At 34.4% G+C, this 15,153-nt stretch overlaps 2 protein-coding genes across 8 annotated transcripts; both read right to left on the bottom strand.

Moving 5' to 3' along the window:
- Positions 1-844: 844 nt before the first annotated feature.
- LOC127260407 (protein CELLULOSE SYNTHASE INTERACTIVE 1-like) lies at positions 845-3,719 on the bottom strand. 5 transcript variants are annotated; one of them, XM_051288156.1, is made up of 2 exons: positions 3,511-3,719; positions 845-2,709 (listed from the first exon to the last, which is right to left on the bottom strand). In XM_051288156.1, the coding sequence occupies exon 2, from the start codon at positions 2,665-2,667 to the stop codon at positions 1,000-1,002; it is 1,668 nt and encodes a 555-aa protein (XP_051144113.1). In that variant the 5' UTR covers positions 2,668-2,709; positions 3,511-3,719; the 3' UTR covers positions 845-999. The 5 variants fall into 5 exon arrangements, with proteins under 5 accessions (XP_051144113.1, XP_051144108.1, XP_051144105.1 ...); XM_051288151.1 differs by lacking the exon at positions 3,511-3,719 and adding an exon at positions 3,336-3,435; XM_051288148.1 differs by lacking the exon at positions 3,511-3,719 and adding an exon at positions 2,972-3,063.
- Positions 3,720-7,674: 3,955 nt separating this feature from the next.
- LOC127260111 (ribosomal RNA small subunit methyltransferase, chloroplastic) lies at positions 7,675-14,675 on the bottom strand. 3 transcript variants are annotated; one of them, XM_051287806.1, is made up of 11 exons: positions 14,320-14,675; positions 14,084-14,233; positions 13,822-13,878; positions 13,095-13,193; positions 12,661-12,756; positions 12,294-12,378; positions 12,152-12,204; positions 11,991-12,074; positions 11,603-11,713; positions 11,363-11,444; positions 7,675-8,408 (listed from the first exon to the last, which is right to left on the bottom strand). In XM_051287806.1, exons 1-10 carry the CDS (start codon positions 14,557-14,559, stop codon positions 11,379-11,381), a joined length of 1,041 nt encoding a protein of 346 aa, XP_051143763.1. In that variant the 5' UTR covers positions 14,560-14,675; the 3' UTR covers positions 7,675-8,408; positions 11,363-11,378. The 3 variants fall into 3 exon arrangements, with proteins under 3 accessions (XP_051143763.1, XP_051143755.1, XP_051143748.1); XM_051287798.1 differs by lacking the exon at positions 7,675-8,408 and adding an exon at positions 10,273-10,461; XM_051287791.1 differs by lacking the exon at positions 7,675-8,408 and having other exon boundaries at positions 11,130-11,444; positions 14,320-14,674.
- Between the last annotated feature and the right edge of the window lie 478 nt (positions 14,676-15,153).

Genomic DNA, 15,153 nt, shown 5'->3' with positions numbered 1-15,153 from the left:
TCATTGTCTTTTTCACGTTTTTTATTTGTGTATTTATTTTCACTAATTATTGTTTTCGAAAGCCCATGGATTCGAGGTGCATCTCGACATCCATTACCACGGCATATAATTACTTCTGGTAATTGCTAGTGGGGGAAATTCAAATTTTGCTATATTAGACATGATTAAAAGAAAATAAATAAATTTACCATAAATTTCGCAACCTTTCGAATAACCTAAAAAATATATATAACAACAAAAAAATACGATATCTTTATATGCACTTTATCGGCAAAGTCTCGTGTTGTGTTATATAATATATATATATATAACCAAATAAAATATAATAATATATATAAGGATGGTTGTAAATATATATATATTTATAAATAGACAGATAATAAAATATATAATATGTATGTAAGATAAGTGAGTATATATGTATTCGTGAGAGAGAATTGAGAGAGATAGAGGGGGAGAGAGTTTATAGCTAGAGAGGGAAAAGTAGAATTACAATTATTCCCTTTATTTGGTCCAAGCAAACCATAGGAGTTTTACAATAAATTAGTCACCAACTTAGCTTGATTGATATAATACAATATTGACACATATCAAAACATTACAAATTAATGACATTCACATAATACAATATTGACATATATCAAAACATTACAAATTAATGACATCTATATAAAATATGTCATTACATTGAATATATAATTGATATATTTTTTTATTTATTACATATTGTATATTAAATTAAAAAAAAATTATATAATGTGATATCTTAAGTAAAAAAGAAATTAAATTATCAATAACACAAAAAACAAGCAAACAAACCCTGAATTATTCCAAGGTTCTTTCAATAATTGAAACATACATTTATCAACAATGAACTTTATAAACATAACCCAATTTTCATTTAGAGAATGAAATTATTACCAAATATGCATCTCTAAAATATAATCTCACGATGAGAAGTACAACCAGAATATACCTTTACGGGCGTTATCCTCCATGTCATGTGTTGTATTTCTTACTAAATAACCTTCTAAGTTTACCAATTTCCAAATGTTCTAGAAGCTTCTTCGCGCCGGCGACGTCCATTTCAACGAGCTTCTTAAGGTACCCGATGGCGCCGTACGATACCATCAACCGCTTGCATCTCTTACTCGACAATAGCAACACGAGGCAAGGGACTGCGTATTTCTTCGCCGTGTTGTGCGGAGAAACGTCGAGCAACGCCACCAAGTTGGGCACGCTCTTGCTATCCTTCTTCACTTCTTTACGATTACGTCGACACGCCATTAAACTCACCGTTGCCCGCGCCGCAACTTCCCTCGTCGTATTCGCCTTCGCCTCGAGCATCGCAACGAGGAGCGGAATGCACCCGGCTTCCCCGACCAATCTTTTCGTCTCGATCGATGTCGAGCTACAAATGTCGCAAATTGCTGCGGCAGCCGCGTGCTTCGCTCCGGGAGACCCGGATTTGAGCACACGGGCTAGTCTCGGGAGAACGCCTACGGATACTAAAACCTCTCCGGAGATCGACCCAATTAAATTTTTTAACGCGACGACCGAAGATTCGTGTGGCGATGGACCGTCTAAGTACGCGAGAAGGCTCGTCACCCCGTCTTCGGATACGAATAATCTCTTAACGCTCTCGTCGCCGGAAGTTAGATTTTGCAAACACTCCGTCGCATACTCCCTCGACTCTGGCGATGTATCCCAGTTGAGAAGATCGATCATTACTCTAACAACCCCTTCATCGGCAAGCGTTTGTCGCGCCTCGGGGATAATCGATAGATTCCTCAAGACACAAGCGGCGGCGGATTGTAAAGTCGAATCTCCAATTCGACAAATTTCAATCATTGGCGGGACTCCACCGTGCCCGACTATAATTCGAGCCGTATCGAATGACATCGAGAGCCTTTGTAGCGCAATCATCGCGTTCTCCTTACCGATCCCGTTGCTCGACTCGGCGAGCCTTATAAGAGGAGGAAGAACACCTTCGGAGACGAGCCAATTCTCGAAGGCGCCCGACTCGACAAGCATGAGCACGACGGAGACCGTTTTTTCCCTAATTTGAGGCGACGTTGCGGTGAGCAACTGTACTAAAGCCGCGACATTGCTTTGCCCGGCGACGGCCAACACTTTTTTCGCATCCTCTTTCAAGATTTCGATGAGGCTATCGAGCGCGTTATGCTTCGACTCCAAATGCCCGATTTGAAGCCTGGCGAGCAGCTCCTTCAAATTCCCGGCCTCCGGTTCTGCGGACGAAACATCGCCGAGCACACGAGACTTGATCAACAGCCCGCAATCGCGTAAATTTAAGTCTAGTTTCCCTATAAGAGCATCAAGATCACTCTGCATCCTAAGCTTTCCTTCATATTTCTCCGTCATGCAGACGCCGGCGAGCTCGGCAGCCTCGTTCAACGACCGGAAAACTGCCTGCAGCTGTTCCCGGCAAAGTGTGTTCTTGCTGAAACAGGGGTGGCTCGACAAGTCCGAGAGCCGAGCCGGGATCTGCTCCAATTTCGAAATGATTATCTTCCATCGCCCCGGGAATTGGCCATTGACCTCCTTCGCCTTTTCAAGCGCCACCGGAACACGGGATTGCGCGTAGGACAGCCATTCCTCCGCCGACCTCCGGGCGGCGATCATTGAATTCGAGCAGTCCTCAAGCATGATTGGATTCAGATTATTGTTATTGCCAGAAATGGAAAGAAGCTGAAAACAAGAGCAAAAAAATCCAATCTTGAGTATTCAGAGATCATAGAGTTTGCATTACTACAACAATATTAAGAAAATCTGATCGAAATAAAGTGGCTGAATGAATACATAATGTAAGGAATCCTTCATTGCAAGTTAATCATATCCTAAAAAAAAAAAAATAGAATGATGAATGTGTAGAAGAAGAAGCATGTGTAGTAGCTGCATAAGAAAATTGTCCAACAACAGCCATCACTAACAAGAGGTGAATGGAATTTACTAATGCGCCCATCTCGTCTTGATGGTAGATAGCTTAGAGTGAATTGAGGCCAAAATTGTAAGTGTAAAGACAGGTCCACGGAGTGTAGCTTTCAAAAATTCTGCTGCTGCAACTGTTTTATTTTGTAGTGTAAAGAAAGGGCATTTTTTTTGATGGATTGGGGGGAAGGAAAATGACTTTGCTTTGACGAGAAGCTACTACTGTAGGAGTCACCATCTCCACTTGTAAAAACAACACTCACTCACTCACATCTAATTTAATAATATATATATATATATATATACGGACCAAATTAAAGAGAAAATGAAACAATAAATATCAAATGATGGAATAATGAAAAAAAGAAAAAAAAAAGAAACAATACCTGGAATTGGTTAGAAGGTTTTCCCAAACATTCAAGGAATTAGGCACTCCTCACTTCATCAAATTAAGAGAGGAAGACGACGACTACTACTAGTACCCACCCCACCCCACCCCACCCCAATTCAAAATCGAAAAGAAATAAACAAACAGAGAAGAGAAGAGAGATCTGATCGGACCGTTGGGTTTTGAAATTTGAAAGGGAGGGAGGCAGTCGGAAAATTGGATGGCCGGACAGGACAGGACAGGACAGCATTCAGCCTTTCACTCCTCCTCCAGTGCGCACGTGTTTGTTGCCAGGACAGGACAGGACAGCACAGCACTCACTCCTGTCTCCTTCTTCTACACATATAATAGTATTATATTCGAATTTTATGCCCAGTGGCAAAGTTGGATCCGGAGCGGACTTCATTTAAGCCCGCTATCTTGTTTTATATCAGGTATAATTACAATTTTGGGATAAGAAGAGAAAGAGGACACCTACTTTAACTTTAAATTTACAATTCTAAGGTTAAAAAATAAGCCACAATTGGAATTAAATCCTTTAGTTCACAAATTTTTTTAAAATCAGTCTCTATTTCTAATTTATAACTATATTTTTCTTTCTACCCCAAATTTTCGGTTAAATTTCACGCAAATCGATACATAATCCAGCAGAGAGGTACTGAAAATCGTCATCCGACCGATGATTAATTATCATCTATTCTTCATGATATCAACACTTCCACACAACGGTGGTAGATGGGGCACGAAGGCGAAGCAGGTTTGGACTTAATATGCCGGACGAGATATTGTTGGTAATACCTATACTCCTATGATACGGCTGGATCTGGCGCGGAAGATCACTTCCACGGGGTTTATTAGGATGCTGAGTTGCGATTGCGCAAGAATAATATAAAATTTGAATTTCAAGTTTTTTTTTTTATTTTTTGTAAATTTAATTATTATTTTTGTATTGTTAGTTTTTGGGAAAATCTAAATCGTAGAAAAAGTGCTGAAGAAGAGGGAATTCTTGGCTTTGAATGCAAACAAACTCAATCGTGATATGCCAAAGGTATTTCAATTTGTTTTTGCTCTTTTGTTTCAACCAAAAGCTTAATTAATCAAAAGGTTTTTTTTTTTTTTTCTATTCTATAGATATTCTTAACCATTATGCTCTAGAACATATATATGTATATAGGTGTAGTTATTTGACTTATTAGTTTCCTCGAATTTCTGTTCTATTTAATTCGGATTGAAAATTGTACTATCAATTCTCGAAATTGTGAATTTATAGTAAATTTATTTGTTTATTTTCAAAATTTGGTGTTTCATTCAAATTTTTGTTGATGTTCGCTTGGTTTTGTTTTGATTTGATTTTATATTCATATCTACTTTTTAAAAAAATTTGCAATAATTGGCAATAATTGACAGTTTTATATTTTTGTTACTTTTCTTTATCCGGAAATTATTGTTTTAAATATTTTGCTTGTGTATTTTTTTTTTATTTTTTTATTTTTTTGCTTAAATTACAGTTTTTGTTGATTTTTTTTTTGTCTATAGTGTGTAGAATTATTTTTGGAGGTTTTGATTAATGGATGATGCAATGCACTACACATAAAAAATAAATAAATAAATAAAATAATAATTATGTACACACTATTTTTTATTCTTCAACTCATATTACCTCTAATTAGGTGTTCTTAATATTTATTTCGATCATGAAAAGGTTGTGTGATGTCGGAGCTTTCATGAAAGGGAACCTGCGAAATTCAATAGTCACATTTCACCACTGTGAAAAAAAAAAAAAAAAAAAAAAAAAGTGCGAACCGAGAAACATATGCCTGATTTTATTTCAAATTGAAGTACGATGAACTCTAAAATTTTCATGTTTATGTTGATATATGCGAACACCGACCCACCACACCATTAATTGTATACATTCTTGCTTTTTTGGACTGGTTTCGTTGATGCACATGGGATTTTTTTACACTATTGTCACAGTTAAAGGTGTAAAAGATGGAATCGAAAAGTAGTGTTTTGGTTATAAGTTCTAAATACACAAACTTTGTATGGTGAATGAAAAGAAATTAATGAAAATAGTTTGTGTAGCCATTTATTCATATGCATGCAACTTGATTGAGGGAGACACACCTCTGCTTTTTTTTAATCATAGATGATGGATGTCAATAAATTGGAAAAGAGATGAAGGGAAACTCATATTATGGGTTAAGAATGAGTTCAGTAAATAAATAATTAAGTTTGTCATATAATAAATTAATCAAAAGATTATCACTGACTTTATTTTCATTATTTGTTTCGCAAACATTGTAACTAAATTGAAAGGAAAAAAAAAATTAAAGAATGATAAAATCAACAAACAAGAGAATGATAAAATCAGTTAATTCGAATTGCACAAACTATTTAATAATTTCCTAGGGGCGGGAGTATAGCCTATTAATCTTCTTGCTTCGTTTGTCCTACCAAACTGGCCAAAGAAACGAAGATTTGAGTCCCGGCAGCTAAAGCAGTCACAGAAATGCGGTCGTTATGGCTGTTTCGGACATAATAGAAAAAGGTGTAAGGAGCGAATAGATTATTGTACCTTTTATTTTTTTGTATATATTTTAACATGTTGAATATGTATTAATACAATAAGTATGTATTCAATTGGTACAATGTAATTACTTTATGCATCGATAGGATATAACCGGTTGGAGGCGATGGCATATTTTACAGTAGTAAGTGGTATGTAGCTCTATTATGCAAGTATATAATAAAATAGGAAAGATTTATAAATATATTTTGTAGGTATATTAATAATGTATTGAGGTATTTGATGTTATAGCTCTATAGAAACGAATGATAAATATAATATTATGTTATTTTCACGGTATTTGAATTCTATTACTGGATAATCACTTGGAGTTCTAGTAGTTGATTAAAACTCGTCGTTGTTGCTAAGTATAACCATTATCTATACATTACAACTAAGTACTAGATTTCCACATGCCACACAACTATATTGCTATTATGAAGTTATATACGTTAATACTAGATGTTTGTATATGTATTCTGCAAGTATGTTGGTAATTGAATGAGGTATCTAGTGATGCTAGCCTATGGGAACGAATGGTAAATATAATATCATGTCGTTTCCATAGTGTTTGAATTCAATTAATGGATAAACATTTGGAGTTTTATCAGTAGATTAAAACTCGTCATACTAACCAATGAATGTATAAAAAACGCAAAAATGTATGTAACGGTCTGACGCAGGTATATAAGAAAATATTAGAGGTATGTTTATATATTTAAAAGGTATATTGGTAAACGCCTGAGGTACCTGTTGATGCTAACTTGTGTGAATGAATGACATGTTATAATAATATGTCATTCCCATAGTGCTTAGAATCTATTATTGTGAATGCAATTGGATAGAGTATTAGTATATTAATACTCTCTATTGTTGAAGTGTACAATCATTGCATATGCATCACTACTAAGTACTTCTCTCACCAAAAACATAACTAACTCAATTGCCTATTGTTCATCCACATGGATCATATTGTTAACTTTTTGAAACAACTTTTTAATATTCTAGATTGGTATAATTGACTACGTTAAAGATGAATACATCTTATGTACGGGTACTACTAAAGATAATGTTATGTTTCACTAAATGTTCGAGATATGAAGTATTAGACCCACCGAACATAAGTAACTTAACTTAGGGTATTTATTAACTTAATATAGGTATGTCATTAAATAACTGAGGCATGTTGTGTTTGACAAGAAGTACGTATCAATGTGATGAGGGTATAAACCTTCATCGTACATATATAAGTTTTTCTTTCTCGGGTGCACCACTAATCTACTCAAATATCCGTGAATACACTTATGTTCACTATATGGGTATCAACCATTGCAAGGTCTTATCATGAATAGTTAGTTCCAATTTAAGAGCAGTATGTACAATTTTCTGGCTCGTTGTTGTCTTCGTATAAAGATAACCTTCATAACTAATGGGTAATATGTATATGAGCATATATATGTAGTTTGGAGATATTTCGATCTAGTTAGACGGGTACATTGATTCATTATGGAGGTACAAGATGTAAATTATTGCAATTCTAACCATGTGAAGAATTAATCATACAATCATTTACGGCACAATTCATAGCATTACTCAAAATATTAAATTTCACCAAATTTAACCCATGATTCAATCCATCAATCAATTTTAATACAATCTCATCAAACAAGAGGCAAATGAAACCAATTCAACCAACAATTCAATCCGAAATAACACATTACCCAAATCAAGCACAAATAACACAACCCAAATCAATCCAAAATCCATCCAAATTCATTATATATGTTCACTTACCCTGTGCTGATAATCGGAGTCTACGATTCGGAGGGCAGACCTTTTAGATTGCTTACCTATAAACCAACTGGGCAGTCTATCAGATTTTTTTTTCACGACTTGAAATCGCTTATAGACATCAGTAGATACCGGTGACTTGCAGGTCCCCATGCATAGTCACCAATCGTAGTAAGGTCATCCACATACGGTAACAAAAATAGAGGTACAAAATAATTTGTGATACAATACAAAATATTTGAAAAAAAAACAAGCAAAATAACGAGACGCGTCACATCAGCAACGGATAAGGGCTTCAGCCCCTGCGCTAGAGTTTTCTATAGCTTCTGCAACACCTTGGCATGGGCCAGAGAATGTGGCTTGCCCCCAAATATCCGAATAAAACATTCACTGTCAGTTAATGCGTTGTCCGTGACATAAACTCTCTTCAAATGTAGTCCCAAGACTATAAAATATTCCTCCGCTTCAAAGGGGAGCTCAATATTGGCTCCGATGTTGAATGACGTGGACACCGGGCTAAAGTTATTAACCAATGCACGAAGGCGGTTCCACAACAGCCTCATCTTCGGGGAGTCCATAAAATGGCCGAACGGAGTCATTTTGATGGCTTTAATATGTTCATACAAGATGCGTGTCTTCAATTTCTTCACCTCACTATAGAAAAACGGTTCAGAAAACCGACTGATAACCGATTTGTATTCATTCCTCGGTCTGTAAATGACTCTCATCAATCCACATTACTCAAATCTCGAATTTATTTAAAAGTATATCAGAATTTATTAGGGGTACGTAACAACACATTATGAGTACACAGTAGTCCCCTAAAAGTATACCACTTAGCAAATTAGACTTAAAAAATGCAACTCGGGTACCTAACAATATCATTATGCCAACCCACAAATATGACTAATTACCGTACAATCGAACAAAAAAGAACTAAAATATGCAACTTCGGGTAACTAAACAAATGTACATCTACGAAATTAACAAAAATCATAGATTAAACAAATAAAATCATCCAAAATCGGTGTCAAAATAAAACACCCAACCCATTCTACATGGGCAAACATACGAATGATTTCAAACCCGATTAACAAATACAATTACACCGATCATCCAGGGCTCCTCAACACCAAACCGAGATATACAAACACAAGACCAAGACTTACACAGCAAACAATCGAACAAACTACGGTATAAAATACTAATGTTAACAAAATCAAAAATCGAAAAAGATCCGACCAGACACTTACTTCTTCGAGCTTGTCCTAGGGATAAGAGTTGGTCAATTGTTTTATTTATCATTTTTGCACCGATTGGTCACTACTTGATCGCCGGGGCTTGGAAGCGTTGGTTCACCATAAGATGGAAAATATAGGGTTTTAAATTAGAGTGAGGGGGAGTTATGAGAGATTTTTTTGCCTCAACCTCTGTTAAATCGTGGGTAATTGTGTTTTTTTTTTAATTTGCGAAAAAGGTACATAATATTTAACTATAAGTATATAATGTTATAATTGGGGTAGAGCGAGAAGTAATGTAGGTATATATTACAACATACTCCCTCCGTCCTACATAATTTGTCCCTATTTTCTATTTTCGTCTCTCTCACATAACTTGTCCTCTCTATTTCTGGAAATATAATTATGCACTTTAATCATATTTTAAATTTTATAATTTTTTAATTTAAATTAAACTATTTAGTTATCTTAATCTTAATTTATAATTATTTTTACTAAATAATAATTATTTTTACTAATACACTTCTTAATTACCTACTAATTATATTTTACCTAAATTCTCGTATCTACGGTAATAAGCCCAAAATATCTGAGACAGAGGGAGTAGGAAGTATTGATCAACAGATTTCGAGTACCTATTGCGTATACAATGTGATTGAGAAGAAAATACAAATTAGAGAGTTATAATAAACCTAATTCATAAAGTAGGAGTGTAGTCTTATTGATTTATAATAATGACTTAATTGAAAGTAGAATTGTCGGCAGTGATTTTAATTAAATTTTCCTAAAAAAACATAGTATTAACAAAAAAATAATTATTATACTCCTTTCCACTTTCTCATAAGAGTTATAATTTTGTTCCTTCAATAAAAAATTTTTAACATATTTTTTTATAAGAATTAATATATTAGATATATTTTATTATATTGATATTATTTACATAATTCTTCGTACTTTATATAAAAAAAAAATATTAAAATACAAAACTAACACACCCTACAAATTTTTCATTTTAAATTATTTATAATTTTTTAGTAAATTTATTCATTTTAAAAGTATTTAATAAATATAAATCAATTTTAATTAAATTCATAATAGTATTTTGTACCCATACAAGAATCATTTAAATTTTTTTTATTTTTATCTATGTTTTCATAAATTATTATAATAAATTCAAGACAAACTCACATTCAAGTTCGAATTTGAACCTATCAAACCGAACTCAAAGCCACTTTTAATTTAAATTCTTTGACGAGTCGAGTATCGTTAACAAGTTTGAATTAATTCGATCGAATTAATTCGAACAACCGACAATCAAACTCATTCAACTCGTTTACAAACTCTAATTGTGGTATGCATGAATTTTAAGTACAAAACGTCGGTATATCTTACAACTCTCATGAATTGCATTTATAGATATAGTACATTCGTAAATTACACTTGAAAGTTAAGTTGACTATACAGAAATTTCATCCACTTTAAGTACTTTTTATACAAAACTTTAGACATCTCTGTTTGTATTCTACCTGGGTTAAGAAAAACAAAAATCATTAAAATCATTAATAGGAAAAACAAAAAAAATGTTATAATCCCCAAATTTTGTTCAAAGTAAATGTAACATATGATCCATATTCTTTTAACACTATATACCTGTAATTTATCTCCTAAACAATCTTCTTATTTATTCATATAAAACTTTTTTCTATAGAATGACACACTTATACTAAATAGTACTCCCTCCTTCTATTTACAATGTTTATATATTTCTATTTTGGGACCTCCAATTACAAAGTTAACATTTCATTAAATACCTTACTTTTTTCTACAAATACCCTTACTTTACATCACATCATTACTTTTACACAAAAAAATAAGAGCAAAAATATCATTACACTACTTTTAACTACTCACTATAATTAAAATACTATTATTTCTTAAACACCGCACTAAAAGTAAATGTAAACATTATAAGTGGACGGAGAGAGTACTACTACCCAATTGATCCAGATCTGTTTAAAGCATTTTGCATGTAATTTAAAATGGAATTGTTTGACATACTTTTGCTTGTGTTAAAGGGTGTGTTTCTTTGTGTTAAGTTTGATTTTGTATTTATAATTTTACATTTTGATTTGAAGCGTACTTTTAAAATAACATAAAATTAAAATTAAAATCAAAGTAAACAGATCTTTTAAAGATAAATACACACTAGTAGATATCAATGTTTCAACATATTTCTAATAGAATTAATTACATATTTACACTATCATTCCATATTTCTAATAGATTAAACATATTTACACTATCATTCAAGATATTGACACCACAACTAATGTTACAATTCTAAAACAAAATTAAGCACCTTTTTTTTTTTTTTTTTTTGATGAGATAGTCTAGAACCAAACATATTAGATAGAAATTTATGCATACCTTTTTGCAACTGCAGCTAATTCTGGACTATTAGACTGTGCAATTTGACAAAATCTTGCAATGTGAGTTCTTCTGGTCTTGCCTGCAACAAACCAATATGATGTTCAAGAATCAAAGAGGAACAGATACCATAAGATTTAAGGGTCTGTTTTCGTGTTTTTTTATATTGATTTCGCCCTCTATGCTAAATAGTAATGTATTTTCTACTCAAAACAGTCACCAAAGTCTAGTTTTTGTTACCGTTGGGGGGAGACCAGTGGCGCAAAGGGCTGCTTCAATCTCATGTGAAGGGCACATGTGGTGGAGCGATTTTCTCAACATTTTGCGCTTTCCGTTGAATGCAGAGTTAACCTAACAATATAGAAACAGATCGATGATGAGGATGACAGGTCAAACCGTGCACAAACCTAGGATTGATTTATTGTACGAATTCCATTCTTGAAATTAAAATAGTCACCATCATCCTTAATGATAAAACATGCAAATGCAGTGAGCCATCTTTATCTTCGTCACATATTTTGCTCGTGAGAGATGATTTTAACCAAAGCACAACAAACACAATCCATTTGGGGGACTCGAAAAAAGTGATTCAATTAACGGTGCTAAAATAAATGTAAAAAAAGATAACCATTGAGAAGAAGCTTTTGATGGAGGAAACTTGCGGATAATCCGCTGTTTGCTTTAGCTTGAATGCAACAACAGCTGCGTCGACCTGAAAAGGGGAAATTAAAGAACCAGAGTAAGTGTTTGTTGACCTGAACAGTGTGACATGTGTGTTGGATAACTTACTTTCGGTTGTGGGAAGAAATTTGTCCTTGGAACTTTACTTATGTACTCTGGATCTGGAAGTAATTTGGAGCAAGAAAATTTCACATGTTACCACATATTCTGAATTACTGGTTCCACTCCTATTTTTAACTGAATTAATTACCTGAATAGAAGTTCACAAAAATATTAATTGGCCTATATTCTGATGACTTTAAGGCAGGATCCACCAAGCGCCAGGCAGCTTCGTCCTGAAATTTTCAGAAAAGTGACAATATACCATGAAAAGAGCTTTAAACTGGATCTGCATGGGAACAAGAGTTGCATACACTGGATTGCCAGCACAAATATGATCTACTAAAATAGACATATAATGGTTGGTTAATGCTTGGAATACATTACAGCAAATAAGATCTCAAATAGAAATATTTTGCAATACAGAATGGGAACCTTCAGGCAACTTTAAACATAGCCTTTGGCTAATACATTCAAACGTAGTGCAAAATGACAGCCATGAATAAATGTGTATGTACCTGGAGTAAAAGAATCACATCTGAGAAAATATCGCCCATGGGAAGTAGCCGCTTCACTATATCAGTACTTATGTTGAAAGGAATATTGGCAACCACCTGAGAGATAAGACAAGAACCAATAAACCAATCCATGTTGCCAAAATGAGATAAGTTAACAATAGCAGAAAATATCTATCAAAGAGCAGCAACCATGCTAAAAAAAGTGTCGCCAGAATTCAGAAAAGCAAAAAGTAGTCAGGTAATTCAGATAACTTGAAAAAAGATTGATTATTTAAGTATGATTTAAGAGGCGAGAAAGAATAGCACTCAATATAGGAATTAACTCAACAAAAAAAATGCAAAAATTTTAAATTCTGAATGCAACAAAATCACTGCTGTGCAAATTGATTATATGGGCATCTAATACAGGACTATGCAATATGCGCAATCGTTACCTTAGAAACTGACAAGTTTCCATCAACAAGGCCCTTACTTTGCAGCATTGCTGACATATGAGACTGTATATGAGATTTTGTTATATCCTCTTCAAGAACCTTCATGCTCAAATACAAAAAAAAAAAAAAAAAAAAAAAAGGAGATATTAGGGCATTTTACATGTAGTTGAGCCAAATTGGGCCTTTTCCTACGCACTTTAACTGAAAACATATAAAATGTTATCATAATTAACTTTCATAGAAGCATCACTAAAGCAAATTTTGCAGCTGAAAGTATTCTTGGGAGAGAGAAAAAATAAAGTAAATAATCAATACAAATGTTTAATGAAGCCAAATGGGAGACTGCATTCCAAATGAAAAGAACAAACTCATGATCAATAAGCTTTTGAAATGAATTATAGGTGAATTAGATAAACTACTAAGATGGTTGCATAGAAAAGTTTTAAGATTGTGAGAAGACGGTCATTCGTATTCAGCAAAGCAAGGTTTGCAATCCAGAACTTAAATTATACATTATACTGCATACTATTCGGGTGAAATTTTCAAGGGAAAGGAAATATATTAGATCACGTGGACATAATTTTAGCAAAAGAAAACAAGCAAAGGATTTGATGTTTTGAATGAAGAATATGCCTTGGATTTGATGTGCTTTAGGAGCAAAACTACTTAACCATAGACTGCATGTTGCAAAAACGTAGTTGAAAACACAAACAAACTTATCGAATACCTTTACTCGGTCTACTCCATCAAAACGTTCCTTCACCAGGGTTGCCATATACGGATCCTGTAATTTACATATAGTGCATATACACATGGACATATGAAATTTTAACGCTCTGTATCAATAATCATGTTCAAATTCTAGGATTATCAAGATAAACATACCCAAGAAATTAGGAATTGTTTCTCAAAACGTTGGCAGATGATTGAATGTATTCGTCAATCGAAAATCAATATTCGAAAGCAAATGAGAACCTCAGAAATCAGACCTTTTCAATGGCCAGAACAGTCGCGCCAGCATTCACTAGAGCATTAGTTAAAGAACCAGTCCCTGGCCCGATTTCCAACACGACATCTCCTTCCTTTACCTTCGCTGCAGCGACGAGCTCCTCATTCACCGAAGCATTCAACATATAATGCTAAACAGCAACAAAATAAATAAATAAATAAACAAAACATTAAAAGAGAACCAAATTGAAAGAAGCGAGCAGAATCGTGCACATACTTGACCGAGTGATTTTCTCGGAAAACGGCCTTTGGAATTGAGAGCTTCAAGAGTTGAGTGGTAATCATCTTCTTTCCTCTTGGATTTCCTCTCGGTGGTTGCGTTCGATTGTACATTCAGTGTTGCAGTTGGTAGACCGCCGGCGGAAGAGACGGCACGGCAACCGTGCGCCGGCGACGAAACTGAACTACCGGTAAAAGTAAAGCGAAGAGGCGGCGGGGAGAGAAGAGCGGTGTTCATCGCAGCCGTTGATAAGTCGCTCGCCAGAATCAAGTGTTGCAGATATTTTTCGGAAATTATCAGACTAAAATAATAGTAAAAAAAAAAAAAATACTTATATTTTCCGTCCTATTTAAATAAATTAATCAAAGTATTTTTTATTTATTTATTTATTTTTTAATATGATGTCGAAAGACAGCCCTGCTTTAGACTTGTTCGTTCGGTTTTGAACAGCCGGTTCGCCGGTTTTTGAACCACCGGTTACGGTTCAAATCGAAATGGAGCACAAATCGATTTTTTCAAATTGCAAACTGTCTGTTCAAACCGTCGGTTTACGGTTTGAATCGGCGGTTTGACTTTTCTTTTTTATGTTTTTTTTAATCTCTCACCATGGCAGGGCATGCAGGGGCGCAGCAAAAGCAGAAGAAGAAGAAAGGAGGAGAAAGACCGAGGTTGGAAGAAAAAAAGGAAAGAAACGGGAGGAAGAAGGAAGGAAGAGGGAGAACCTTTGTGTGAGGGCGGCTGCGGCATCCGAAAGAAGAGAAGAACCTGTGTGTGTAAGGACCGCTGCAGCGTCACTGAAGCGTGAATGTGGATGGCTAATAGTATTGATTA

The sequence above is a fragment of the Andrographis paniculata genome, unplaced genomic scaffold, assembly GCF_009805555.1.
Source record: "Andrographis paniculata isolate CXL003 unplaced genomic scaffold, ASM980555v1 Contig15END, whole genome shotgun sequence".
Lineage (NCBI taxonomy): Eukaryota > Viridiplantae > Streptophyta > Magnoliopsida > Lamiales > Acanthaceae > Andrographis > Andrographis paniculata.
This window is presented reverse-complemented; position numbering and strand designations above follow the sequence as displayed.

What these genes read in the sequence shown, in the direction of transcription:
- LOC127260407 (XM_051288141.1), bottom strand. Translation starts at nt 2,841, where the DNA reads ATGAAGGATTCCTTACATTAT. An exon ending in TGAAGGATTCCTTACATTAT is followed by an intron (nt 2,710 to 2,820) that starts GTATTCATTCAG and finishes TCTTGTTTTCAG; the next exon opens with CTTCTTTCCATTTCTGGCAA.
- LOC127260111 (XM_051287806.1), bottom strand. Translation starts at nt 14,559, where the DNA reads ATGAACACCGCTCTTCTCTCCCCGCCGCCTCTTCGCTTTACTTTTACC. An exon ending in ATGGAGTAGACCGAGTAAAG is followed by an intron (nt 13,194 to 13,821) that starts GTATTCGATAAG and finishes TTGAGCATGAAG; the next exon opens with GTTCTTGAAGAGGATATAAC. An exon ending in ATGTGATTCTTTTACTCCAG is followed by an intron (nt 12,379 to 12,660) that starts GTACATACACAT and finishes TGAAAATTTCAG; the next exon opens with GACGAAGCTGCCTGGCGCTT.